Source organism: Salvia splendens, chromosome 13, assembly GCF_004379255.2.
Source record: "Salvia splendens isolate huo1 chromosome 13, SspV2, whole genome shotgun sequence".
NCBI lineage: Eukaryota > Viridiplantae > Streptophyta > Magnoliopsida > Lamiales > Lamiaceae > Salvia > Salvia splendens.
The window spans coordinates 27,006,304-27,032,941 of record NC_056044.1 but is presented as its reverse complement, the minus strand read 5'-3'; the positions used below and the strand labels follow the sequence as shown (position 1 = coordinate 27,032,941).

At 36.6% G+C, this 26,638-nt stretch overlaps 1 protein-coding gene and 1 pseudogene across 2 annotated transcripts; both read left to right on the top strand.

Annotated features, from left to right (window-relative positions):
- The first annotated feature begins 3,766 nt into the window (after window positions 1-3,766).
- Window positions 3,767-14,424, top strand: LOC121762190. 2 transcript variants are annotated; one of them, XM_042157996.1, is made up of 25 exons: window positions 3,767-3,965; window positions 4,666-5,256; window positions 5,344-5,468; window positions 5,593-5,687; window positions 5,964-6,176; window positions 6,531-6,621; window positions 7,126-7,177; window positions 8,612-8,677; window positions 8,916-9,067; window positions 9,187-9,257; window positions 9,358-9,558; window positions 9,685-9,723; window positions 9,866-9,970; window positions 10,358-10,447; window positions 10,578-10,653; window positions 11,615-11,711; window positions 11,793-11,862; window positions 11,932-12,108; window positions 12,187-12,309; window positions 12,504-12,587; window positions 12,757-12,941; window positions 13,042-13,180; window positions 13,259-13,318; window positions 13,744-13,815; window positions 14,017-14,424. In XM_042157996.1, the coding sequence occupies exons 2-25, from the start codon at window positions 4,694-4,696 to the stop codon at window positions 14,122-14,124; spliced, it is 3,054 nt and encodes a 1,017-aa protein (XP_042013930.1). In that variant the 5' UTR covers window positions 3,767-3,965; window positions 4,666-4,693; the 3' UTR covers window positions 14,125-14,424. The 2 variants fall into 2 exon arrangements, with proteins under 2 accessions (XP_042013930.1, XP_042013931.1); XM_042157997.1 differs by lacking the exon at window positions 8,612-8,677.
- A 2,540-nt stretch (window positions 14,425-16,964) lies between these two features.
- LOC121760168 lies at window positions 16,965-19,245 on the top strand (annotated as a pseudogene).
- The last annotated feature ends 7,393 nt before the right edge of the window (window positions 19,246-26,638 follow it).

Genomic DNA, 26,638 nt, shown 5'->3' with positions numbered 1-26,638 from the left:
TCACAGGTATCGACCAACTGGAAGATAATCCAGAATTATTTCAGAAAGTTCAGGAATATCTGAACTCGAAAAAGGATAATGAGGGAACCTCATCATCTTGGGCTAATAAAGTTCAAGGTTCAACATCTTATGCTGAGGCAATTACTTCATCAGAAGACAGAGAAAAGTATATTCCTTCTCCCTTCAAAGATATCATTGTCTTCCTTGAGACTCATGACCTTAGATGGGAAAAGGAGCCTTGGAAGCTTATGCAGCGTTATATGGATACAGCATCATATGCTGCTCCTTCTTATAAAAGAAGAATCTTTTATGAAGAATTCCTGACAAGCATGGGAGCATGTGAGATCAGGCATTTCAAAACTTTTAGGGAAGCTAAAGTTTATAATTTTAGCAGAATTATTATTAAGCAAATAATAACAGCTGAAGATTGGGGTTTTGGAACCCTAAGAGAAAGAGAATGTCAAGTTAAGAATAATAATGGTGGCAGAGAAGTTATAAACTTCAATTATTGGGATATTAAGGAAGCTTATTATAAAACCTTCTTTTATCAAAATCCTTATCATAAACATTCGTGGTGGATTAAAATCTGCCCAAAAGTTTATGAACAAGGACTGCCAACATGGGTATATGACTGGTGGCAAACCTTTGGAACTTCTGAGAAAATACTTCCAGAAGAGTTTAAGTCCTTATTTTTTAAATGGAAACAAGTTTCTCCTGCATTAATAGAAGCAGAGAATCAAAATAGATTTTTTCATAATATGGAGACTCTTCATTTCTATGCAGAATTTGGTATCCCATGGATCTGGAAATGGGAACCAGAAATTGGTTTTGATCATAATAATGTTCCGTGCCTTAAAAGGAAGTTCTTCACTAGGTTTTGGCCTACAATGATGGAGAAGGACAAGTCAGGAGATATTCAAGGTCTCCAGACTCTTCAATTAATAAAAGAGAAAGTTTCTTTTTATAAAGAACAAAAGAGAGTTAATAAATCTCTGAAAAAAGACATTTCTCCTTTTGAAGAATTCTTGAGAAAGAATATTTCAAAAATGAATGAGAAGGAACTTATAGCAAATTATATGGCTAGTATTGGAAAAGACATTGATCATATGGATGAAGATGAAAACGAAGAAGAAAACGAAGAAGGAGACACAGATATTAATTCTCCAGAATTCTCTCCGAATAATAATGAGCACAAAAACTTTAGGGATGCTCAGGATCCATTCGAGGAAGAAGAAGGCTTCTCAACAGAAGATAATTTTGCGAACTTCATCAAAATGATAGAAAAGACGCCAGATAAGGCAAATGAGAGCCAACAAAGTGGAAAGATGAAAGAATAAAGGGTGCATTCGCTTTCGCCAGCATTCACCTTCGTCAGCCCTTACGTCAGCTGAAAAATTATAAATTTCAAATCCGGATTTGAAATCCGACTTTGTTGTCTTTAAATAAGGTCTTGTGATAGGAAAAGATCAGAATCTCATGTGTTGAGATAAGAACCCTCTCTCTCTCTCTCTCTTGTAACCCTCCATCCTTACTCCTATTGTAAATTATCCCTCGGGAAAGGTTTTTCAATATATATTTTGTAAGTTTCCTTTACTACTCTGTTTTATAAGTATTTATTTATGATTGGCTAAGTTTGTAAGTATTGGATAAACTAGGAGATAAGATACTAAGGAATTAATTATGGAAATATAATTTTAATATCGAAAGGAAAATATACCCAGGTTTGATTAATTATTGATTGTTATGGCTATTTCCTTGGGTCTGGATTCGCCCTTTGTTGCCAATGTTTAGGCGTTTTCTTGGGCTTGCCTCCATTGACATAGGATGTCTGGCCATACTTAATCAATAAGAAATCAGTAAAATTCCTTTTGGTATATTTCTCCTTCCCTTATTAGGATGATAATTCTATAATTATGGCATCCCCCTCTTACGATCCTCAAGGTTTGTGAAACCTTGAAAGAAATATGAAGGAAAAGTAATTTCGTGAGATATCAACTATGTGACAATTGAGAAAGGGAATAAAACATAAGCACAATTGAGACGTAGTTGATGATGCACTACCCTACTATTGTTGACGCAAATAAATCGAAAAAATTAGCAAGTGGACAAAGATGAGAACAATTGTAGCTATTAGGGTTGAGTGAATATTTCATATAAAAGTATTTTTCTCAAAAATAAATTATTAAATAAATATCACTACCATATATTAAATTTGATATCAAGAATTATCAAGGAATATTGACGACTAATATTATGAAACTTTTCAGAAATTTGTTTTTTCTCACAAACAAACTTGACATATAATATCACGAATTTAACTAGTTGTTGATAATGATGTGATTACAAAGTCCTAAAAGCCAGATATGGTTACCCATGAGAAATGATATGCTAGGGGTGACAAATCGTGCGGATTGGGTCGTTATCGGGTCAACCTGATAACGACCTAACCCAATAAGGCCTAACCCGAATTCGACCTTTTAAGAAAACTCTAAACCCGAACATGAACCCAACCTGCTACCTTTAAAACCGAACATGACCCACACCCGACACGAACCCGTTAACGACACGACATAATTTAGGTTGACACAACACGATAACGACCCGAACCTGATATTACACGATTATAACCTAATATTACACGATTAAATCTAATATGTTTTATGTGATTTAAACTTGATTTACAATAAATTTAAAAATTAAGTAAAATATACTCTCTTCGTTCTGCGGTAGTTAAGTCATTTCATTTTCTGCACTCGTTTTGGAGAAAGTGATAATAAATAGTTAAAATGGAGATAAAGTAAAGTAAGTGACATCATAAGGTAGATAAGAGTCTTATCTACATTATTCTCTCACTTTCTTTATTTTTTCTCACTCTAACTATTTATTATCATTTTTCTAAAACGAGTGCAGAAAATGAAATGACTCAACTACCGTGGAACGAAGGGAGTATTTTTTAATAATAATAAAAATAATAATATTATTTCTTAATGGGTTATCCGTATCTAACATTTTACCCAAACCGGAATTATCGGGTCAACCTGATAAGGACACAAACCCAATAAGGCTTGATCCAAACCCAATAATTTCGTGCGCATTCGTGTCGGATTATCGTGTCGTGTCAAAAATTGTCAGCCTTATATGCTACATACTTTATGTGAGTTCCTTATGTGAGCACCACTCTCGTTTGACGCATGTTTAACATTGGTCATTTCGATTTATATAGTACTAGTATTTAGTTTGATTCTAATACATTAAAACATGTCATTGGAATTTTCAATTTCACAAAATCCATAAAAATCAAAGCTTGATTTGTTATTTTATTAATATATTTGAAATTATAGAGAAAATGAGCAAATCGAGCTTTGAATTTTATGAATTTTGTGAAATTAAAAATTACAATGTCATTTTTTAATGTATTAGAATCAAACTAAATATATAAATCAAAATAAACAACACTAAACGTGCGTCAAACGAGAGTGATGCTAACATAAGGAGCTCACATAAAGTATGTAGCATACCATTCATCGTTTTGTCCATCTCATTTTAATGTTAGATTTTATCACTGGTAAAATAAATTAATAACTATTTAAATTTGTGATATTATATGCAAGTTCAAAATTTATAGAAACAAATAAATTTTAAAATTTTTTGTGATATTAGGGGCAGTGTCCCTTTAATTAATAGTAAAATGCTTATCACATGAATTAATTGAAATACTATGAGAAAATAAAATTTACCGAAACCCTTAATTTTTTACCTGCTGAAGAATCCACCAGATCTTATCGCCCTATTGCACTGAAAATACATAAAAAACACACAGCGCGAGGAATTGCACTCACCATCTCCGATTCTCCATCGCCTCCCCCATTAGTGGGTGCCCCGCACCTCTGTTTCTCATCCCATTCATTCATTTTCATTTATTGATCCGTGTCTGTATTACTCCCCAACTCAAGTATACATAAAAGGTAACATTAAGGTTCCTATTTCCCACATTCAATATATGTGTGTATATATCTTTCTTCTGGATTGGTGGCTCGTTATGCTCTGGAAGTGAGAACAATTGGGGAAAAATTAATATTTCTGTTATAATATTTTATTGGGATGGTTCATTGTAATGTTCAGAAATGGACGATAATGATACTTGTTACTACTAAATTATGCCATTTTTGGTAATTGAATGTGTAAAGGTTCCATCTTTATCAATCGTGTTCATAGATAATGTTTCTTTTTTCGTTGGATTATAAATGACATTGCTACATTAGTTGCATTCGCCTTGTCAAGAAACGTACTCATGATGAATTCTGGAATTGTACATTATTTGTGGGATTTTTCATACACATCTTAATGCAGACACACACACATTTACAATATAATCACAGTTCTACTGTCATTGACTTAGCCTGAGGTGGCCTCTGGGATGGTTCTGCAGCCAGGAAAAATGAGTAATAATAGTTGCTTATAAGGCATTAAACGAACTACCTGCATATTCTAGAAATAATTTTTTCCGTTGAAAGTTGGCATAAGTGATTTTAAGGAGAGATATTGAATAAGGGATTTACAGTATTCGATTGATTAGTTTCATCTAAAGCAACGAAGCTCCTTGGACTGTAGATTGAAGCTTAATAAAATAAGTATTTCCGACTCGGTGGGCTTCTCATCTTTCAGGTCTGTACTTTTCTGCGAACAAGTTCCGATGTATGCAAGGAAACTTAAGTATAAAAGCCAATGGAATCGTGTGGTTCAGCGTAGCAAATATTTTTGTAGCTCTAGCTGTCGAAATTATCCCACTGGACAATATCTGAGCACTGCGACAAGAGCCAGTAGCTTGGTCCAGGAATATGTGTCAAATTATTCTTTATTATCAGGGCTTTCATCCAAGAGATGCTATAGAAGATCAAGTTCAAGGCCAGATGTTTGCTGTATAAATTCGTCACTAAGATTTTATAGTTCCGAAGGCGATGGAAGGAATGCCAGTGAGGATAAGCGTGTTCCTAACAAAGATGTGGTGGATTGTGAAAAGGAAAAGATTCCCAAGGAAAATATTACAGACAGTTCCAGACATTGTGATGCACATGCATGCCTTGGGGAGCATGATCAAAGGGAGTGGCTTAAAAATGAAAAGATTTCCATGGATAATAAAAAGAAGGATTCCCCATTTCTAACTTGGCGAGAAAGATTTAGAAACGAGTTCCTGCGAAGGATTACTCCATGGGAAAAGATAACAGTCTCGTGGGATAATTTCCCTTACTATATCCAGTAAGTGCTATCTCTTGATTGCCTGATTCTATATTTCTTTAGTTGCATATAGTTACTTGCTAGTACTTAAAGTTATTGTTCTTGCAGTGAAAACACTAAAAACCTTCTTGTGGAATGCACAGCCTCCCATCTGAAACATAAGAAATTGACTACAGACTATGGAGGCCGTTTGGCTTCTGCTAGTGGGAGAATTCTGATTCGGAGCATTCCGGGTGAGTATTTGATCTGCTCTAGTCAGTTTCCTCATTTTCAGTGTATGCTTCTTGGAAAGTTGTCAACTAATTTGCAACTTTTGTTTCTATCTTTTATGGCTAAGAATAACACTTGGGTTTGAAGGTACGGAGCTGTACCGGGAAAGATTGGTCAGAGCACTTGCTCGGGATTTACAAGTACCAGTATTGGTCCTTGATAGCAGCATTTTAGCTCCATACGTGAGTTTGTAATTTCATTTCCCTCCATCTTTTTGGCCGACCAATCATGTTTTACAAAATCTTACATTATCTTATTCAATGAGTGAAACTTAAGCAACATTTCCCTCCATACTTTCAGAAATCTGATCCTGAGGATATAACCCCCTCCTCTTTGCATGCGTTCTTGTTCTTGATCTTTATTGTGTGTGCTCCTGTTTTAGATAAAGCTGCCCAGCTGAAGCAACATTTTCCTACTTAATGAAGTATTCCAATGCCGTCTTGTGGTTAATTTTTCAGGATTTAAATGAAGATGAATGTGAGTCGGAAGAGGAGAACTCTGAAGGTATGTCAGAGTCTGAGGTTGAAGATGAAAATGATGCAAGCAATGATGAGGATTATACCAGCAGCGATGAGGGCAGAACTGATGGAAGTGATGATGAAGTTGATATTAATGTCTCAGCTGAAGATATAAGAAAGCTTATTCCGTGCAATATTGAAGAATTTGAGAAGGTAATGCTTTTATTTATGAGGTTTGGTTCTGTATTAGGACTCAAATGAAAATGAAGGGGAATAAGAGAAAATCTGTGACATATCGTTTTCTTCATATGATAATCTTTAGAATCTTTACAACTTAATTAACAGATTTGGTATTTATCGCTCATTACTGATGGTGTCCCTGATCAAGAAACTTTTTGGTTTTTTTATATGCTACTATTGAATAAGTGAGGTAATCCTTCCATTCACCTGAAGTTGTTGGATATTAGGTTTCACAAGTAAGCAGCTGTAGTTTGGATCTCCATGAGGGGTATGTGAATCTATGTAACTTAGATATATATTTAATAGTTTGTGATCTTCGTATTGCAGAGTGTTTCTGGAGAATCTGGAAGCTCCTCAGCATCTTCAAACCCAGAAACTACCGAAACATCTAATGTGGCCAGTCAGAAACTAAAGAAAGGTAATATACTTTTTCATGCCAAACTATAATGTGGTAAAACGTTATGTTACTGTTGGAGGTGTCTTAAAAGACCCTACTTGAGCACACAATCTCTTGGCACATTTATCGAAAAATTTAAGTCTGCATTCTTTCTTTCTATACCATGGCATATGAGCTTGCGTGTTCAGGTGATAGCCTCATATTGTTAAGAGCTTGGTGAATTCTTCTTCTTACTCTTCACACGTCCCCCCCCCCTTACATACAAGGCCATTTGCTATTTCCACAAATAGAATTTTGGGTATACCTAACCAACTTGATCACTTAAATTATAGATGAAAGGGATTATAGTTTTCTTTCTTTTGAGTTTTGCCACATAATGAAAGTCTGTATACAATTGTGTTTTACTTTAGCCTACAAATTATTTTGTAGTAGTATATTTTTCCATTACAATCATCATATGGTGTTATTTTTCTTTATTATAATCTGTCATTTCTTTTGTGATATATCATATTGTTCTTTCATCAGGGGATCGAGTGAAGTACATTGGACCATCCATTTGCATTGAAGCAAATAATAGGTAAATGTCTTCACATGATATTTGTCAATATACTTAGCTTTTCACCTTTTCATTTAAGAGTTTCAACATTGTTAACTTGTTGCTAGATGTGCTTAATGGTGTTATGTTATTTACTATAAAGATATACTCCATCCGTTCCATAGTAGTGGAGACATTTCTTTCCGGCACGGAGATTTAGAAAAAATGTGTTAAGTGGATTAAGTAAAGGAAGAATAAAGTAGGAAATGAAAAAGGTAGAGTGATGAAGAGAGAATAAAATAAGAGAGTAAAGTAAGTGATAAGAAATGTGTTGACTTTTACTAAAAAGGGAAATTGCTCCACTATTATGGAACGTACCAAAATGGCAAAATGACTCTACTACTATGGAACGGAGGGAGTATATTTTTATTTTCCGATATTCATTACTGGGGCTGTTTTCTTTCAGTTTGTATTGAATGCACAGTTTCTTTATTAAATTGGTACCCTAAACATCATGTGTCATGTAGAATCAATTAGTGCAAATTTAACAAGAAAAATTGATTGTTTTTGTTGTTTCCACTTTCCCTTGTCATTACATCTCTTGTATGAGCTACTGGTTGTATTTCTCGTGTATAATTGCTCCCTATTGTTTTTCTGTAGTTCCTTCTACTCTTTTTAGTGCTTGTAGTTGCATGTAGGTAATTCATTTAGTGTCTAACTGTCTAAGAAATTGAAGGAACGAGTAGAAATTCTTCCATGATGCATTTAACAGAAAATTAAAATTACCATCGACTACGAATCAATCCTCTATACGAAGACTTTGTGACTCCACTACCATCTTCTAGAAGTATGTCTTTCTTCCAAGTTCAGGAGAGGCAAGAAAAAATGTTGATCCTTCAAAAGTAACAAGGAAGAGCATAATACAAGCATCAATTATGCAACTGAAAATAGGAAAAACCTCTAATTGTGCAAACATGCTAGGTGGGGAATTTGTGATTTGAATCCATTTGAATAATTTTAATGTTTTTGTAGCACAAGTTATTAAGACATACTTTTAAATAGGGTATAAACTGCATATATATATAAGCACATACATTCGGGTAGAAAGATGTTCCAAATGATGTGCATTTTCTGGCTTCATAACGGATTATGTCTCTCATGTGGGAAGTTTGTCTCTGTCAAAAGCCTGAATTATTGTAATACTGAAGAGTCAGATTCAAGCCAAATTCTTTAGAATACAATCTTCATCACTGCAGAGAGGGAATCTGGCTGTAGGGAATTGGAATCTGAGAAGTGAGCCTCTTTGTCCACCTTTATAGTTCTTCTCATAGATCACACTCATTCCGGCTGTCAGAGTGGGGGTACTTGTTGGGGGTTGAGACGTGCCTCATTTACATTCTCGACTCAGAAAAGCACATTGACCATAATCTTTCAACTTATCTGCACCTTCTCATTGACATATCCAATTTGTCACAGGGTTTTATTGGGAAAGATACCAACACCGGATGGTCCAACAAATGCTTATACTATTATTCGTGGCAGGTAGGTTAGTAAGTTATTGAAATGCATGTGGAGTAGCTACTAATCTCATGTCCTAAAACAGAATGTTTGTTGAGTTTCTGGAACAGCTAATTCATAAACATGTACTCATCCAGCTGTTTGGCATGCATCCTTTGCTACCCCATCAGTGCTTTTGTGATAGTTTCTAGTTTCTAGTTTCTTCTGTACTTGCAGTTTCATTTACTTGAATTGGTTGATTTTTCTACACTATATCTTTCAGGACTTTGTCTAGCGGTCAACGAGGAGAGGTTTATGAAGTGAATGAAGACCAAGTAGCCGTTGTATTTGATATTAGTTGCAAGAGTACAGAGGAAGTAAACGAAGCAAAAAGTGCAGAAGCTACTGCAAAACCTTCAGTGTGTTGGCTCAATGGTATATTTTACTTACTGAATACCACTGTTAGAACCTAGAACAATAATCTGCAAGGTGCTGCTTTCTGCAGTTTATAATATCCTGATCCCTCCACCCCTTCCATCATCTTCAAATTGCAGTGAAGGATATCGAACATGATCTTAATGCTCAAACACATGACAGCTATACTGCGATGGAGGTGCTTTGTGAGGTGCAAGATTTAGATGACAATGAGAAACTATGTTTTGAAAAATCCATATATATTATTTGGGGATCTTATAGTTGCTGGAACGACATTAATATTAATGCAGACTTTGGAGACACAACAGCCACTCGTGGTCTACTTTCCAGATTCTTCTTTGTGGCTATCAAGGGCAGTCTCAAAGTCGGATCGCAAAGAGTTTGTTAGTAAGATGCAAGAGATGTTTGACAAATTATCTGGTCCTCTGGTCTTGATTTGTGGACAAAGCAAAATAGAAGCAGAATCACACTCAAAAGAGAATGACAAATTTGTAAGTTCCAATATGTAAACCGATTCCACTTGTGCCTTTTTGTGCTCAGCATATCATGGTCATTTGTAGCTCCTATGAGCTCAACAAAGCAACCTCCTCCTGACCTTTCTTTTTGGTTTTTGACAGACAATGGTACTTCCAAACTTGGGCCGTCTTGCTAAGTTGGTAACTCTCAGTAGCTCTAAATATTTTTTATATGCATCCGCCATCTCCAAAGCTTTGCTTAGCAGTACTAACTAGACTGAAAAGGACTGTTGTTATTTGTTACTTTTGATGTTGTCTCAGATATTTGATGTTTTTTTCTCAGCCTCTTTTGAAGAGACTTGCAGAGGGCTTAAAACCTTCTAAACGGTCTGGAGACGATGAAGTATATAAGCTATTCACTAATGTGATGTGTTTAGATCTGCCGAAGGTACTTCTTTATGATATTGTCACCGTTTAAAAATTTGTTTCAATTCGGATCCAGATGAAAAATCTCTTATTTTTGTGATGACTTGGTTTTTCTCCACTTGACCATCTATCTAAAAAGCATCTCTGAATTTCCTTTCATCAATTTTTTCCATGTGTCCGAGAATTTTTATTCAAAAGCTTTTATTATGTCTTGATTATTTATTCATTGCTATACATTCTGAAAATCTTTGGTATCCCATTGTAGCAGAGACTACAGAGTAATACAAATCAATTAGACGTGCACCGCCTGAAAATCTGATAAATAAGCTAGTTCCAATTTGGTATTACTTGATAATATAAAATAAGGTTGTAATAGGAAGTGACTACAGAATGTTCTTGATGATCACAGGAGGAAGATCTCTTGAAGATATTCAACAAACAGATTGAGGAAGACAAGAGAATTATAATATCACGAAACAACTTGAGCGAATTGCACAAGGTTCATTTGTAATTTCATTGCAGACTTGCAATCACGTCTTGACATACTTTATGTTGTTTGTCTTTCATCCCACAACAAAGCTGCTCAGTCTTAATCACTTCAATTAAGAGGCTGTGCTTATTTATTTCAGGTTCTCGAAGAACATGAATTATCATGCATGGACTTGTTACATCTAAACACTGATGGTGTTGTACTGTCAAGACAGAGTAAGAAACTCATTTGCAGATCTATGTTTAGATGAAAATGAGTATGCTAAACTTAGAATTCCTGCATGCTATAATACATCTTGATCTAAATATCTTGTTCAGGTCTTTCTGAATCTCTGTCTTAGGAGGACAAGTTTCTTATGCAGACTAGAGTGATTATTTTTCAGCCCCATCATTCATCCTGGTGTATTATGGAATTATTTGACTGTAGATAGGATTGTTTTGCTTTGTTTATAAGAGGTGTGTTCCATTCAGATAATGATACGTGATGTCATATGTTTCCAAAGGACCCACCTAAACATTGTAAGCTATTATAAGTAATTTCATTTCAGTTTTTGTGCTAGGCAGTTAATTAAGTGCCCTAACAGAGCTAACACAACTAAGTTCATCAACATGGAGGATCGACGACTTCTTATGCAAAAAGAGTAGGATCAATGATTATCGAACAGTATGGTGACATCTTCTAAGAGCTTAGTGTTTGTCTTTTGTCTTGATGAAAGAGATGTGGAGTCAGTTGGTTGTCTTTCATCTTATTATTTGGGGGTTCCAAAGCAGTCTTTTAATTGTTGTTGTGCAAGATTTTCATTCTCTTCTTGTGTAGATACTTTCATACTCCTAGTTGTGAAGGGGGGACCCAATCATCATGAGAAAAGGTTGATTTTTGCCGTACTACAACATTAACTGCCACGAATGATGAATTGACTTAGATACCAACAGGAAGCACTGTAATGTAGTATGAGTCATGCAACTGAGTGTAAAATACGGCAAAGTTCTGTTTATTCTTGTTTCTTTTGCTTTTAATAGTGAAGCCTTGCAGATCATGGTGCTGTAGCCTGTAGATGATGCATGATTCATATTAAAATGGATGCAGAAGATCAAACTTTATTAAAATTATACTATTCTCTTACTCACTTTTCTTATGAATACATGTCATCCTTCTTATGTTTTTTATGGTTTTCAGAAGCAGAGAAGGTGGTTGGCTGGGCCAGAAGTCATTACCTATCCTCATGTCTCCTTCCTTCAGTCAAGGGGGATCGGTTGCAGGTTCCTCGAGAGAGGTAATTATCTCTCTGCTTGTGGTTTTCTGAGAACCAGCTTTTATCTGCATCATGTTGACTGCTGTAGGTTGTCTTGTGTAGTCTTGAACTTGCAATTTTGAGGTTAATGGAGCAGGAAACAGCATCAAAGAAACCGTCCCAAAATTTGAAGGTTTTTGCTTACTTATACCACGAATTTACTTTGCATCGTTCTATTATATTTATGCCATACAAATTGCAGAATCTTGCGAAGGATGAGTATGAGAACAACTTCATTTCAGCAGTGGTTCCTCCAGGGGAGATTGGTGTGAAATTTGATGATGTGGGTGCACTTGAAGACGTGAAGAAGGCACTAAATGAACTTGTGATCCTGCCAATGCGGAGACCTGAGCTTTTCACCCGTGGAAATTTGCTGCGGGTAAACTACTGTTACACCTCCTACTTGCAATTTCATTTCTGCTCCCCTTCACAGCTGTGAATGTAATTTTCTTGTCAGCCTTGCAAAGGGATATTACTTTTTGGTCCTCCTGGAACTGGAAAAACCCTGTTGGCGAAGGCACTTGCAACAGAAGCGGGTGCAAATTTCATTAGTATTACTGGCTCAACACTTACATCCAAGGTAAGTGAAATAATATACTATCTTCTTTGAACTTTTCCTCTGTTGTCATTCCTGCCGCTCATAGATAGTTCGTTAGGACAAAGAAAAACATAACAGAGATGTACTCACTTTGTGTATTAATCTGGTTATTCTTAAAGCTTCCACCAGCGAATTCATATACTGGTTTAATAGTTTTTGCTTGCCTTTTGATGCAGTGGTTTGGCGATGCTGAAAAACTTACTCGTTCACTTTTTTCCTTTGCCAGCAAGCTGGCTCCTGTTATAATTTTTGTCGATGAGGTGAGACCACTTCCATCTTTTTTGTGCGTCCTTGTTCAAATCACTGAAACCTTGCTCTTGCTACTTTATTCAGTATCTTTAAAGTGCAATTTATCAGAATGATATTTGAAATGATTGAATCTGACAGCAGCTTAGTGCATTACTATCTTTCACCGTGTGCTGGGTGCAGGTTGACAGCTTACTTGGTGCTCGTGGTGGTGCTAATGAGCATGAGGCAACTAGAAGAATGAGAAATGAATTTATGGCAGCTTGGGATGGCTTGAGGTCAAAAGACAGCCAGCGAATCCTTGTGCTTGGTGCTACAAATAGGCCATTCGACCTTGATGATGCTGTCATTCGTCGTTTACCGAGAAGGTAATTTTTGCACCAGAGTACAAATTGCGTCTATTTTTATTTCATGTCTTTTGCACAAATGGCAAACTAAGAAGTCTGTGATTTGTTTGATTGACATTAGGATCTACATCGACCTGCCAGATGCTGATAACCGTCATAAAATACTCAAGATAATTCTAGCTCGAGAAAATTTCGAAACTGGGTTTCCCTTGGAACAACTTGCAAATTCTACCGAAGGTTATTCTGGGAGCGACCTGAAGGTGATGACAGTTTCATACTTAGCAAACAGAGTCGATTGGTACTTATCTCTTAACTAGTTTTCACATTTTATATTGCAGAACCTCTGTATTGCTGCAGCATACAGACCTGTCCATGAGTTGCTAGAAGAAGAAAGCAAGGTGAACAATACGAGAACCTTCAGCCTGTTGGTTGTTGTCACAAACAATCAACTTATTAAAGTGAACATGAATGCATTATACTATAAACTACCTTATCCCATTATAAGATCCTTGATTTACATCAGTTGTTCATTCATGCTCTTGGAAAATATTATGAACTTATTCATCTAGCCTTAGGTATTCCAAGCTGTGACTTCTTTTCAATGTTACTTATGTCATGAAAGGAGACAATGATAGGAATTTAGGAAAATTTTAATGCAACACCAGATCCAAGTATCCTGATGAGACAAAATGCATAATGAACTCACGAGTTCCTCCCAGGAAATAAGTAGGGTTTACTCTCATATCAGCTATCAGAATATACATTTTATTTTTTTCAACTTGACCATACCTTTGGCCTTGGCACTTGTATGATCTCCTTGCAGGGTGCTAAATTTGATGGAGTTCCACTTTTAAGACCACTGAAGTTGGATGATTTTACTCAAGCTAAAACTAAGGTAAAATCCACACCCAAGTTATGCTATAAGGCTTCACATGGCATAATGTTATTAGGATTGTATTTAAACGAACGCTTTTCATATCGTTCTAGGAGACGGACGTGCTTATAAAATGAATGTACCTTCCAAAGCTTTTATGGTTTCTTCTCGGTGGAAGGAATTCTGGACTAATATTACATTGAATTTGATATCTGTTTTTAGGTGGGACCATCTGTTTCCTTCGATGCAGCCAGTATGAACGAGTTGAGAAAATGGAACGAACAATATGGGGAAGGCGGAAGCAGGAAAAAGTCACCATTTGGTTTTTGATACTACCATCAACTGGTACCTGGACAACCCATTTTTTTCCCCTGTAGAATTTAGAAGATGCAAAAAGTGTCATCTTTAAGTTAAAAATAGCCTTTTCCCCCTCAGAGAGAGAGAGAGAGAGAGAGGTTACAGAAGTTGAGTACATAACATTAGGTGGTAGATCTCATAGTAGACATATAGAGGCAGTAAGGGGAACACAGGCTAATTTTGTCGTTGTATCTTTACCAAATTTTAACTTAGTAATCTCTCTTTTTCACATTATAAAGGACTAGAGTTCAAGAATTCTCTTTCAGTTGATTATGGGCAGTCTTCCATATACAACCCTTTATTTTATTTTATGCATAGTTTATTAAAAGGATAATTATTCTACTCAAGTGATCTTGATCTTGGCATTGGATCTTTGACTAAAATCCCTATCTATCTATATCCAACAATTATAATGCAAACTGCATTAGTTTACAATTAAAAAATCATTTCTAACCTGAAAAATAAGTGAAATGAAACGAAGTAATTTTTCTTCATGGCCAATCAAGTTCATTTTATAGTCCAAGCCAGTTGCATATTCATCTTCTTTTACTTAATTTCAATTCCAAAATATATATCCAAGTAGTGCATAATTTTTTTCAAGTAGAGGTTATTGATAAGCAATAAAGAGTATAAATTGAGCTTATTATTACTTTTCACATATGATAAAATCAGATTTGAGAAAAGGCAAAAACTAGTTACTTATAGTTGGATTACCTACGGAGTAACAAAATACAAGTACAAAACCTCGTAGCCGCCGTTGCTTTCAGACAAAATCATAAATCTCAATTCTACCCCTTGTCCAAACAACCAATTTCACATAACTCCCTAATAAGAGCATCCGCAACGCGGCGCGGAACCGTCCCGCGTTCCGTGCCGGAGGGACGGAACACCCGCGAGACGCGTTGCGGCACACCATCCCGCCCCGGAACCGTTCCCATCTCATCCCGTAACCCGTCCCTGCGAGACGCGGGACAGGCTGTCACGCCACGCGCCATGGCGACGTGGCTCGCCCCTGCGCTATGCGTGACGCCCACTCGCTAGCCTGCGAGGTGGGCGTCGTCACGATGACGCAATAAATCTTTCTTTTTAAAATTCGAATTTAAAAAAAATATTTTTTTATTAAACGGTAATATTACCGTTTATATCCGTTTTTTCTTTTTTTTTTTAATTTTTTTTTTATTTTTTTACTCTATAAATACTCCTAATTCATCCTAATTTCACACACAACTACACATCTATTCTTCCTAAATCAACTTCATTTCCTCTCCAATTTTCATCTAACATCTCATCACAAAATGTCCGGCGACGGCAACTCCGGCAGTGGCGGCTCCGGCGAGTGGGATCTCAACACGTTTAACGATTGGGAGACCATGTACAACAAACTGGGTGGTTCCGGTTCGTCGGCGCCGGGCACCCAGGGTTCGGCGACGCCGGGTGGGTACCAACCACCCACTTTTGACGTGGATGCATACGCACGTCCCTCCGCTCCGCGGTATTCGCAGGGATTATCCCAGATTCGGGAGGATTTCCCCATTGAACCCACTCTGGGAGGAGGCCGAGGCGGGCGAAGCTCCAGGGCGGAGTCGGAGGCGGGCGAGGAGGAGGAGGAGGAGGATCTAGGTCAGCATCCGTACAGAAATAACGAAACGATGGCGGTGTACAACGCCTGGATCACCGTCTCATACTATCCCGTCGTCGGGAATCAACAACCCAACAAGTGCTTCTGGGAAAAGGTCACCGAGATTTACCACCAGATTAAGCCGAAAGGGTCCCGGAAGCGCACATATAAGATGTTCCGCTCTCACTTTGGCCGAGTCGACAAACAGGTCAAAAAATTCTGTGGCATCTACTCGACCGAAGCGGCGCACTACCAAAGCGAGCTTCGGGAGCCGACATTCTGAGGGCGGCTTTGCGCGTCTACAACCAGGACACCGGTAAACAATCCAAATATGTTGATTTTGGCAGGTCGTCAAGGACGAGGAAAGGTGGGCCGACGATGTCCGCTCCAGCTCGGGCTCAACCTCAAAGCGCACGAAGCACACAACGAGTGGCCAATACTCGTCTGGTGACGGGGGTGAGGGCAGCGGCGCACAAGAGGGTGCACCGCAGGAGTTTGTGGACACGGCCAGCGATGCTGCGGTATCCAGCCATGGGCGCCGTCGGCCGCAAGGGACCAAGGCGGCGAAGGCGGCTAGAGCGAGGAAGGGCAGAGGCGAATCAAGCCAGGCGGCCTCGGGATCGGGCTCGGGGGAGGCTCGAACACCCTTATGGCGGTGTACATGACCGCCACAATGGCAGACGCTTCTCACTTCTCGCCCTCCCAATACCAAGCCTGGTGGAACGGAATTGTGCATATGGCAGCACAACTTGGCCTTCCGCCTCCTATTGCACCTCCACCGCCTGCGGGGGATGATTCCCCGGCGGAGTAGTTTTTTTTATTTTCTTTAAATTTGTATTTTAAATTATGCAACGTTTAATTTTTTAGGATTTTAATTGTGTGTTTTTTATTTTTCTAAATTTTAAGTTGTAATTTTTTTTATGTTGTGTGTTTTTTAATGAAGTGCGTTTGTTTTAATTGAATTGGGTTGGAAATAAAAATAAAAAATGAAATTGAATTAATAGTAATTTAAGGAAAGGTTAAGGAAGTAAAAAAGTACAGTGGGGTCCGCAAATAGTAGTTTAAGGAACGGTTAAAGAACAGTATAGCAACAGCGTTGTGGATGGCCTAAAAGCCCATGTAAAATTTACAAAAATAGCCCTCTCTCAGTCTTTAGATCTCAACTTCAATGCTCAAACTCCCAGGTTAACTGTAACAGCAACAGCAACAGCCACAGCAACAGCCTATCACAGAAGCTTTGCTACACCGCTCCCAGATTTCAATTTGGATGGCTGTGTCTCGCAGAAAAGGCAAGTTGATCTTCGCGTTAACTGTTTCTTTGCTCCTCGCAGATTTATCTTATTTCCCACGTCTTTGTTGCGCTGTTCTTGCACCACCCGAATCCGATCCCTCTGTAAATTCCAACTCAGCAATCGAAACTGACATAAAAAATGACATCCCTTTTAAGCAAAACGACAACCCTTCGTCGGAAACATGTGTTGATCACGATTTGGTAAGCAAGCAGCAGCTCCAATTGGTGAAACTTCAAGAATTAGTTCAAAACCTCACGCAGCTTGTTGATAGGCTAGAATCCCGGCTTTCTGATGATCTGGGAAGCATAAAGATGCATTCTTTATCTTCGCACGATGGTGAAATCATTGGTGTTGAGGAAACTAAGGAAGAGGATAGTTTGCCTGGTAAAGGAGAGATGAAGGGAGGAGGTGGGATGAAGTCGGGGCCGATGTTAGTGACTAAGTTCAACACATTTTGGGCGGAGAGGTTTCAGTTTGTATCGGCAGTTAAGTTGATTTCGAACCCTACTTGTGTTAATGTGTTGCCTAATAAGGATTTTGAGGGTTTGAGCAAGTACTTTTTGCTGTTGGGGATGATAGGAAAGTTGTATTTGTTTCTGAGGAGTGGTGAGGTTGCCTTGGAGTTCGAGGCCTTCCCCGAGGTGGAGAAGCCCTCACCAATCTCTGCCATTGCCTCTTACTTGTCATTTCACAAGAATGAGACCTTAATCGTGACGGGCCATGGCAATGGCGTTATTGTAATGCATCGGGTTGGGAGACGTTTAGTGGCGATGAATGGAGCTCGCTTCATGTGGAGCGAGTTGGGAGGTTTGAGATGCCGGAGTCTTGGGGTTTGCGGATTAGCATGATGGAAGTGCACCATATTGGTAGGAGGAGGTACATTTTGGCAATAGATGGTGGTGGAAAGATTATGGTGTTTAAGGAGGATGGGACACTATATGGCATTCTTGAAGCAACGTCTGTTGTTTCTCACAGATACGGGGGCAGGCTCGTTGGATTTGAGTACCATGAAACTGAAGGAGACAGAATGTGAGGCTCTCAACAGCTCTGTTGCAAAGAGTTATGTTTTTTATGCCATGGACCAGTCCAAGGCGTATGGGCTGACAGGTGAAGTGGACTTGGTTCAGACGTCGCTGCTAGGTGACGTGATGAACTTCAAGTGTCGGGTGAGATCAAAGAGGAAGCTGGACATGGACGAGCCTATGGCGTTGCAGGCTATCAAAGGCTACTTGCTGGTTGCTAACAAGGACAAGGTTTATGTGTACAATGTCTCGTCTCAGCACTATGTCCGTGCTGGCAGGCTGAGGCTCTTGTTCTCTGCTGGCCTTGACGAGATCATAGCGCCTTTCCTAAACCAGCAACAGGGCGATGATGTGAACATGGAGAAGAAACTTGGTGTGCCCTTGATCACCAGTGATCACGAGAAGCTTGTGATCATCAGCCTTGGGAATGGATACGTTGCCATGTATCGTTCCAATCTCCCCGTGTTCAAGAATGAGTTCAACAGCATCTTGTGGACGTGCCCTGTCCTGTTTTTCATCCTCTTCCTCTTCGGAGCCTGGCAGTGCTTCGCCAACAAGGAGGCGCTCACCTCTTGGGGCCCTGATGACCCCTTCACTTCAGCATCTGTCACGTCTGGAGCTCCTCCGTTAGGCTCAGCCACTGGCGACAGATCCTTCCCGGATTCTTCAAGAAAATCCGAGATCATGGAGCTAAGAGGAGGCAGTGGTCTGAGAGGCTCCTCGAGGTATGTCTCCCCACCGCGGTATTCAGGTGGAGGGCCCAATCCGTACAGGCCAGGTGGCGCTGATACGGACTCTAGACCTGCTCCGAATCATTACAGGCCTAGCAACACTGATACGGATTCCAGGCCTACAGCGAATCATTACAGGCCAAGTCCGGATACAGATGCTAGGTCTTCGCCCGTTGACCCCCGTTTCAGAACAGCAGAGCTGAAGTACCGGGGGTCAAACGTGGAAGCTTCGGCTGTTCCAAAGAGAAGGGAAAACAACACCTGTATAAGTAGCCAAGTTGTGGATGATAGCAACTGAGGTTTTGCTATATTACCATATTCTACACTCATAAACTATGTTCACCTCTGCACTTGGCTCTACTTGTCAATTTGTTAACACTATATCAAAGAACAAATAAATGCAAAATTTGAGGCATTTATGTCTTATACTAGCTCATCTAAGCATTTCTCTTGAATACTTACTACTAGTAGTACCTTTTCTCTTGAATTTTAATTTTGAATAATTTTTACAGTTTCTTGCAATTATCCACCAACACGAAAGTTTGGCCAAATTAAGCTCTGAAATTTATAGCATACCATCACATATGTAATCTATCAACAGAAGGTTATTAGCATAATTGCTACAACATTAGAATTCAAATTTGGCTGAATTTCCATTTTTGAGGCAAAGTGCATCAAAATTGTCAATATTGTGTTATGCATTATAAACCTCATGTTATAATTGTTACTAGTGCTAAGTATATTGAAAAACTAAATATGGAAATAGTTAATGGTTGTTGAAGCATATAACCCTATTAATACTAGAGCAATAAGAACTGAAGAAGCAACATTTTTTGCTTTGGTTCAGTTTTAACAAATGACTACTTAGAAGCCCGATGTTATAACTTATAAGTGTAAATCACTTAAAATTCAATTTGTAGCCCAATAATACTTTCAGAATCTGAACAAATTAAAGCCCAGTTCATAATTTTATTTCGTGTATATCAGAAATATTTTTTCATACTTCATTCTAAAACTGTCCCTTTCAATTCAAAGATCCGACGTATAAGAAGTGTATCTATGTACACGAAAACGAATGATATATTCAACGTGTACATAAATTCAATCAACCGTTTCATCAAATACTTTATATTGGATTCACATTTCTATACTCCACATCTCATCAATCAAACGTCACAGTATTTATTAAATACACTCATCTCAGAAGATGTAGGCAGAAGAAAACAAATATTGAAATCAGCAAATCTTGATCAGCCGCCATTAGTAATAGTCAGTAGATTAGCTTGTTCACGAGCGACAATGAATTGGACAACTGGTCGGGTTGTACCACGTGCATCGTGGCATGGACCCATCAAAACGTCGTTTTTCTCTAACATAAATTCACATCATTAATTAATCATCCCAAAAATTATCACAAGCAATTCGACAAAAAAACACGAAATAATCTTCATTACTACGAAGTACTATATTTTCCTATTTTTTATGCATGCAATGTAACATCTATTGTCTAAATCGTTTTTACCAAAGATAGAAACACACACATACAAATGAATACCTAAGTGACTCGAATACTCCAATCAATTAGTTGTGAAAGAAACATCTTATTAATAGGCTGCCGACGTCATCCATTGATATGAATCTAAATAATTCCATCAATAAACCGACGATTTACCGACATAAAAATCGCATGCAATATTATTTAGAGAAGTTGAGCGTATAAAAAGGATTGTGTCTTAGATTTGGATACGTCAAAGATGTAGGAATTTATGTTTGTTTGTCTCATCGCCTGCACTCACGCATGCCTATTAACAACTAATTCTACTTGTCTCCACCACCACTCTTTCATAGTTTGTGTAGTATGTAGGCACTTCCGAGCTTGTCAAATACTACTAATCACACACTATTGCACCGTCGGTAACTCGTCTTAAAACCTGATTATGGATAGGTTTTTGGGATTAATTGATGAAAATATTTGGTAACTCGGTTACCACAGTGGTTCCAATTTTTTCTCAAGCCCTTCAAAGGGTACCTTGGAGGGACCAAACCCTTCGAATTGTACCTTGAAGGGGTTGAAGTTTTTTGTTTTCTGATTTGGTTCAATGGTTGGACCAACTCTCTATCAAATTGAATCCAATTTAAAGTTGAGATATATTGTTGGATCAATTTTTTTAGGTGATAAATAATTCTAGATTAGTTAAAGCTTTAACTCACATGATCGATGTCTGCTATAGTACCATGATAGAAGTTCATAGAGTTACGCTTAAAATCAATTGGTGATAAACAATAACCCATGATAGTTATAGTAGTTTCAGTAAACTAAATAATGGTTATGTGAAATGTTTGTTTGTTTCATTTGCCAATAACAAGTAAATCTTGCACTATCAATACAATATTATCAAGGTTTAATCAATTGACCAAGCAAATAATTTATGCAAACAACCTGAAAGTCTATGTATCCTTTGAAATAACAAGCCAATTGCACTCCACCAAAAAAGAAAATTTGAAGAAAATAAGAGAGAACGGTGTTAAAAGTAAACATATTGTTTAGACTTTAGATTAAATTTGTGGATCATGGCTACCTAGAGGCTAGATTGAATATAAAAAACTATCCATTTATAATTCGGATTTATTAAAAGTTGTGAACTTATTATGTTAATCATGTTGTTTCAAGACGGCTAACAAGTTATAGATTTTAATTTTTATGGACTCATTAAACAATTTTTTTATAGGATCTTTGTATTTAATTTATTACTCCTTATATTGCAATGCAGCGTCGACATTTGTTTTCTCTCCTACAGCCACTGCTACTAGTCTTATAAGCACGTGGGAAAGCGTGCCCAAAGAAATTAATAATCTTAATTGTGTCATTAGCACGTTGGCGTTCACATGCAGAGTAAAACAAAATAGGGATTCATACCACAAATCCAAAATCAAATCTTCTCTACTACTACTAATAATAATTAATTAATTCCGTTCACATTATAAAACAAATTTGCAGATTAAAGGTTTCATTAGTCATATGATTGCATCATTAGTATTTTCAAATTACGAAAACATTTTGCTTTATTTTCTCCTAAGCATTTGGTCTACCTGGGACCCACATCAGGAGAGAATGTGCTTGCGTCAGCATGTCATCAGTTTGACTGCACATCTTTCCAAGTTGGATTAATGCGGACTAATCATGATCTTAATTATCATCGACACAAAATAGCTAAATTTAGAAAAAACAAATTGTTCTTCATTCGCGAATGTATTAAAATTAGTAATTTCTGGAATAATCTTTCCTAATGGAGGATGGAGCTTTTGGGAAAATTCATCTTCTTCATTAAAAAGTGATCAAAATTTTTAATTACGGCGCAATAGTAATACTCGTGAAATTCAAATTATGCATATACTTACACATTTATTTAAAAGTTAGTCAAAAAAGAAGCAAACAAAACTAAATTTCTGTAATTTAACAGACACTACTAGTCTCCGTTAATGAGAATTAAGCCCAGCCTTTAATTTTTGATATATGTGCAAGAAAACTATTAGAATGCAAAACTCTACATTTTTCAAAATCATCTTTATTACATTTCAGTAGATCCAATAAAAACTCTGTATAAACAAAACTACTTTAAATTAGATCTAAAAAAGAAAGAAAAATATTTTTTTCTATTATCACCTTTAGCATCTATGGAGGGACCTCCTTAAAAATTCAATGGTCCTTAACGATTTTGGCGCACAAGACATACATTATAATCTCTCTCTCTCTCTCTCTCTCTCATTATAGATACACTCATATACTATAATTATATATATGATCTTCTTGGAGATAGTGCAGTTGTCAAATCTCTTTGGTTGCCTGAGATGCAAGAACTACCTTGCACGAGAAGAAAGGTAGCGCAATTTATTTCCTTATTAAAGTTTTAAGGGAAATTAAACTTTTTATTGTCTTGTTATTTAAATCAATGAAAAAGAAGTAAAAAAAGAGGTTTTCAATTTAAAGGAATCATCTACCTAGCTTCACCTCAAGATCTATTTACATAGTGTGTTTCACATTCCTTCGACATTTGGAATAAGGCATCTCTTTTATTTCAAAATTTTGAAACTTTCTATATTTTGAGGATGTGACGTTTATTGATTAAAAGAATACTTATGTACGTACCTCATTATCATTAATTGTATGGAATAATTTTTTTATATTCAAACCACCATGTATTCTGAGAAAATATAGGATAAAGTTGTGAACAAATTAACACAAACACATATGTACGTCAAAATTACAAATGAAATAAGCAAGTTTATATTTTCGTTAAAAGAAAAAGATGGAAAAAGTTGCGTACCCTATGATTGGATCAGACATAGAAAAACGAAAGTGGAAAAAATAATTGCCGTATGATTTAATTGGAAATAGAGAAATGATTGATATGAAGTATGAACTGATTTATGTCAGTGTACGATAAAATTTCAAACAAGCGCCGTGTCGCTTTTTTAGCCACTTCATTATAGCATTAGTAGCTACTAGTATGAAACATTAATAAATAAAATAAAATAATTCTTACTATATTAGCATTTGAGTATCCAATGCAATCCTATGTGATGGCTATGGTTCCCTACATAATATTTTAGCTAGGTTTAATTTTGGATTCAGTGTACAAATGCCTCGATCAAGTTATTTTATTGGAATTATTGCATAAAGAAGCAATGATTTAGTAACTTAATAATGTTTATACTAGAAACCACTACTTATATAATGAGAAAAATACTCACATTTTTTTACATTTTCAAATATACGTATAATCTATAAATTAAAATGGCACACATAATTGAAATTGAATCTCGAGTGATTGAATATATAATAGCAGAAGAGGTAAAGTTACACCAAAATAGCAAAATATTTCTGACTATTATTCTCTCTCTCTGTACAGTGTACACTAAATATATATATACATATATATATATATATAGGGGAGCGTTATTCTCCTTTTCACATCTTAGATCCTTTTTCCTTCTTAATATTACGCGTTAGATCTAAGGCATCAACGGATCAGATTGATTCTATAAAACTGGTTCCGTGTTGCATTATAGAAGGTGGTTGTATGCATTACATGGTTATTATTGACATTTGACGGAAAAGTAACTGCCACATTTTGGTATCTGCGAATAATGCACCACATGGTCACGAGTAATGCATATAATTGACTATATAATGCACAATATGTGAACTGCAATGCATACGAATAAGATGTACCATGTTATGATGTTTGGACACACATTTCTTGTTTCCCCTAAGGGTTTAATAAGCTTAGGGGCTAGGGTATAGTACGTAGACACGTATGTAATCTTCACATGGTAACGAGTAATGGATATAATTGACTATATAATGCACAATTTGTGAACTGCAATGCATATGAACAAGATGTGCTGTGTTATGATGTTTGACACACGTTTCTTGTTTCCCCTAAAGGTTTAATAAGCTTAGGGGCTAGGGTATAATATGTACGCATTAATAACAAATTATAAAACGATACGAATAATTCACCAAATTGTCACGAGTAATGGATGTTATTAACTATATAATGCACAATATGTGAACTGCAATGCATACGAATAAGATGTACCATGTTATGATGTTTGACACACGTTTCTTGTTTCCCCTAAGGGTTTAATAAGCTTAGGGGCTAGGGTATAGTACGTAGACATTACTAACAAATTGTTGTTATTGGAATATACGTATGTGCATTATTTGGTTTAGGTAGTGCATTATGTAGCTGTTAATTGTCATTATCTCAATATATTATGCATTATTAGAGGTATTGTGTATATGGGTTAATCAACGGATTGAAGATTACATACGTGCATTTAGTAATGTCTACGTACTATACCCTAGCCCCTAAGCTTATTAAACCCTTAGGGGAAACAAGAGACGTGTGTCAAACATTATAACATGGTACATCTTATTCGTATGCATTGCAGTTCACATATTGTGCATTATATAGTTAATAACATCCATTAGTCGTGACAATTTGATGAATTATTCGTATCGTTTTATAATTTGTTATTAATGCGTACGTACTATACCCTAGCCCCTAAGCTTATTAAACCCTTAGGGGAAACAAGAAACGTGTGTCAAACATCATAACATGGTACATCTTATTCGTATGCATTGCAGTTCACATATTGTGCATTATATAGTTAATAACATCCATTACTCGTGACAATTTGGTGAATTATTCGTATCGTTTTATAATTTGTTATTAATGCGTACGTACTATACCCTAGCCCCTAAGCTTATTAAACCCTTAGGGGAAACAAGAAACGTGTGTCAAACATCATAACACAGCACATCTTGTTCGTATGCATTGCAGTTCACAAATTGTGCATTATATAGTCAATTATATCCATTACTCGTTACCATGTGAAGATTACATACGTGTCTACGTACTATACCCTAGCCCCTAAGCTTATTAAACCCTTAGGGGAACAAGAAACGTATGTCCAAACATCATAACATGGTACATCTTATTCGTATGCATTGCAGTTAACATATTGTGCATTATATAGTCAATTATATGCATTACTCGTGACCATGTGGTGCATTATTCGTAGCGGTTTCCAGCAATTATTAGATTACTATTGTACCCTCATAATGCACAAAATAGGACAAATAATGCAACACGGGATTAATTACTCAATGTTGATCTTGATCGTCCATTTCTCTAATCTAATGGCTGATATTAAGAAGGAAAAAGGAGGAAATATAGGAAAAGGAAATGAATACATCCCTATAGGGAGATGATCAAAATAAGTATGTGTTTAAATCCAGAAATGCAGACCAAATCTCAGCCCTAGGATTAGATGATCTAATGGTCAATAATTAACCAAAAACGCGGAAGGTCATAATTAAGCAATTTTAGGTCATATTATAATATTTGGATTTAATGTCATACTAAGATCGTTTTAGGTCATGCTTTGTTAGCATGACCTAAAAATTACCTAATTATGACCTAAAAGTGCCCTAATTATGATATTGTTCTGCGTTTCTGTATTTAAATCTAGTTTTGCATAGATCAAAACCCCATCCCTATATATATATATATATATATATATATATATATATATATATATATGGATATGGATGAATTATTAAAGTAAATTCCAAACTAAGGTGCTAAAACTTGTAAGAAAACAATAGACACAATTCTGTGAGTAATGCGAATAATTTTGTTAGTTGACTTAGATTCCTTAATGTATTCTACTTTTGTCGTCTCGTTTAGAGTAAATTAACAAGTTTATACACGTTGCTCAAATTTATTTGCCTTTTTATAATTGAATTCTTAAAACAAATTTTCGATGCTGATCACGGATATTGTTTGTTAGACTTGTCTTATTATGATTTTGTTACGCAATTAAAGTTAGAAACGTAATTAACATAGAAAACTAATTAAATAATCCACTAGTGGCGTCATATCAATGTGTCGAAATGTGCAACACATTTCACCACTAGACAGCCAACGAGATTAACGAACTATACCACAAAAGCAATGAGGACAAACATGTCAGATAAAAATAAGTATATTAATCCAGATTAGCATTTCATCCTCTAAATTCTGAGTAAAATCTGAACATATTATCATGATGTGTCCAACCAATGATCATAATTACAATTGTACATTTCTGGCATTAATTAATAACCGAGTGTAATCTTGTAAATACATTAAAACTAAGTTCCGACAGTTGAACAAATGTATATATGGTTAGTAGCAGTAGAAAAAGGACCAAATCTGGGCGGCGTAATTTAGCTAATTTGGCGTTTGGTTGTCACACACATATGAGTTTGAA

What these genes read in the sequence shown, in the direction of transcription:
- LOC121762190 (XM_042157996.1), top strand. Translation starts at nt 4,694, where the DNA reads ATGTATGCAAGGAAACTTAAGTATAAAAGCCAATGGAATCGTGTGGTT. An exon ending in TTATAATTTTTGTCGATGAG is followed by an intron (nt 12,588 to 12,756) that starts GTGAGACCACTT and finishes TGCTGGGTGCAG; the next exon opens with GTTGACAGCTTACTTGGTGC. An exon ending in TGCTAGAAGAAGAAAGCAAG is followed by an intron (nt 13,319 to 13,743) that starts GTGAACAATACG and finishes ATCTCCTTGCAG; the next exon opens with GGTGCTAAATTTGATGGAGT.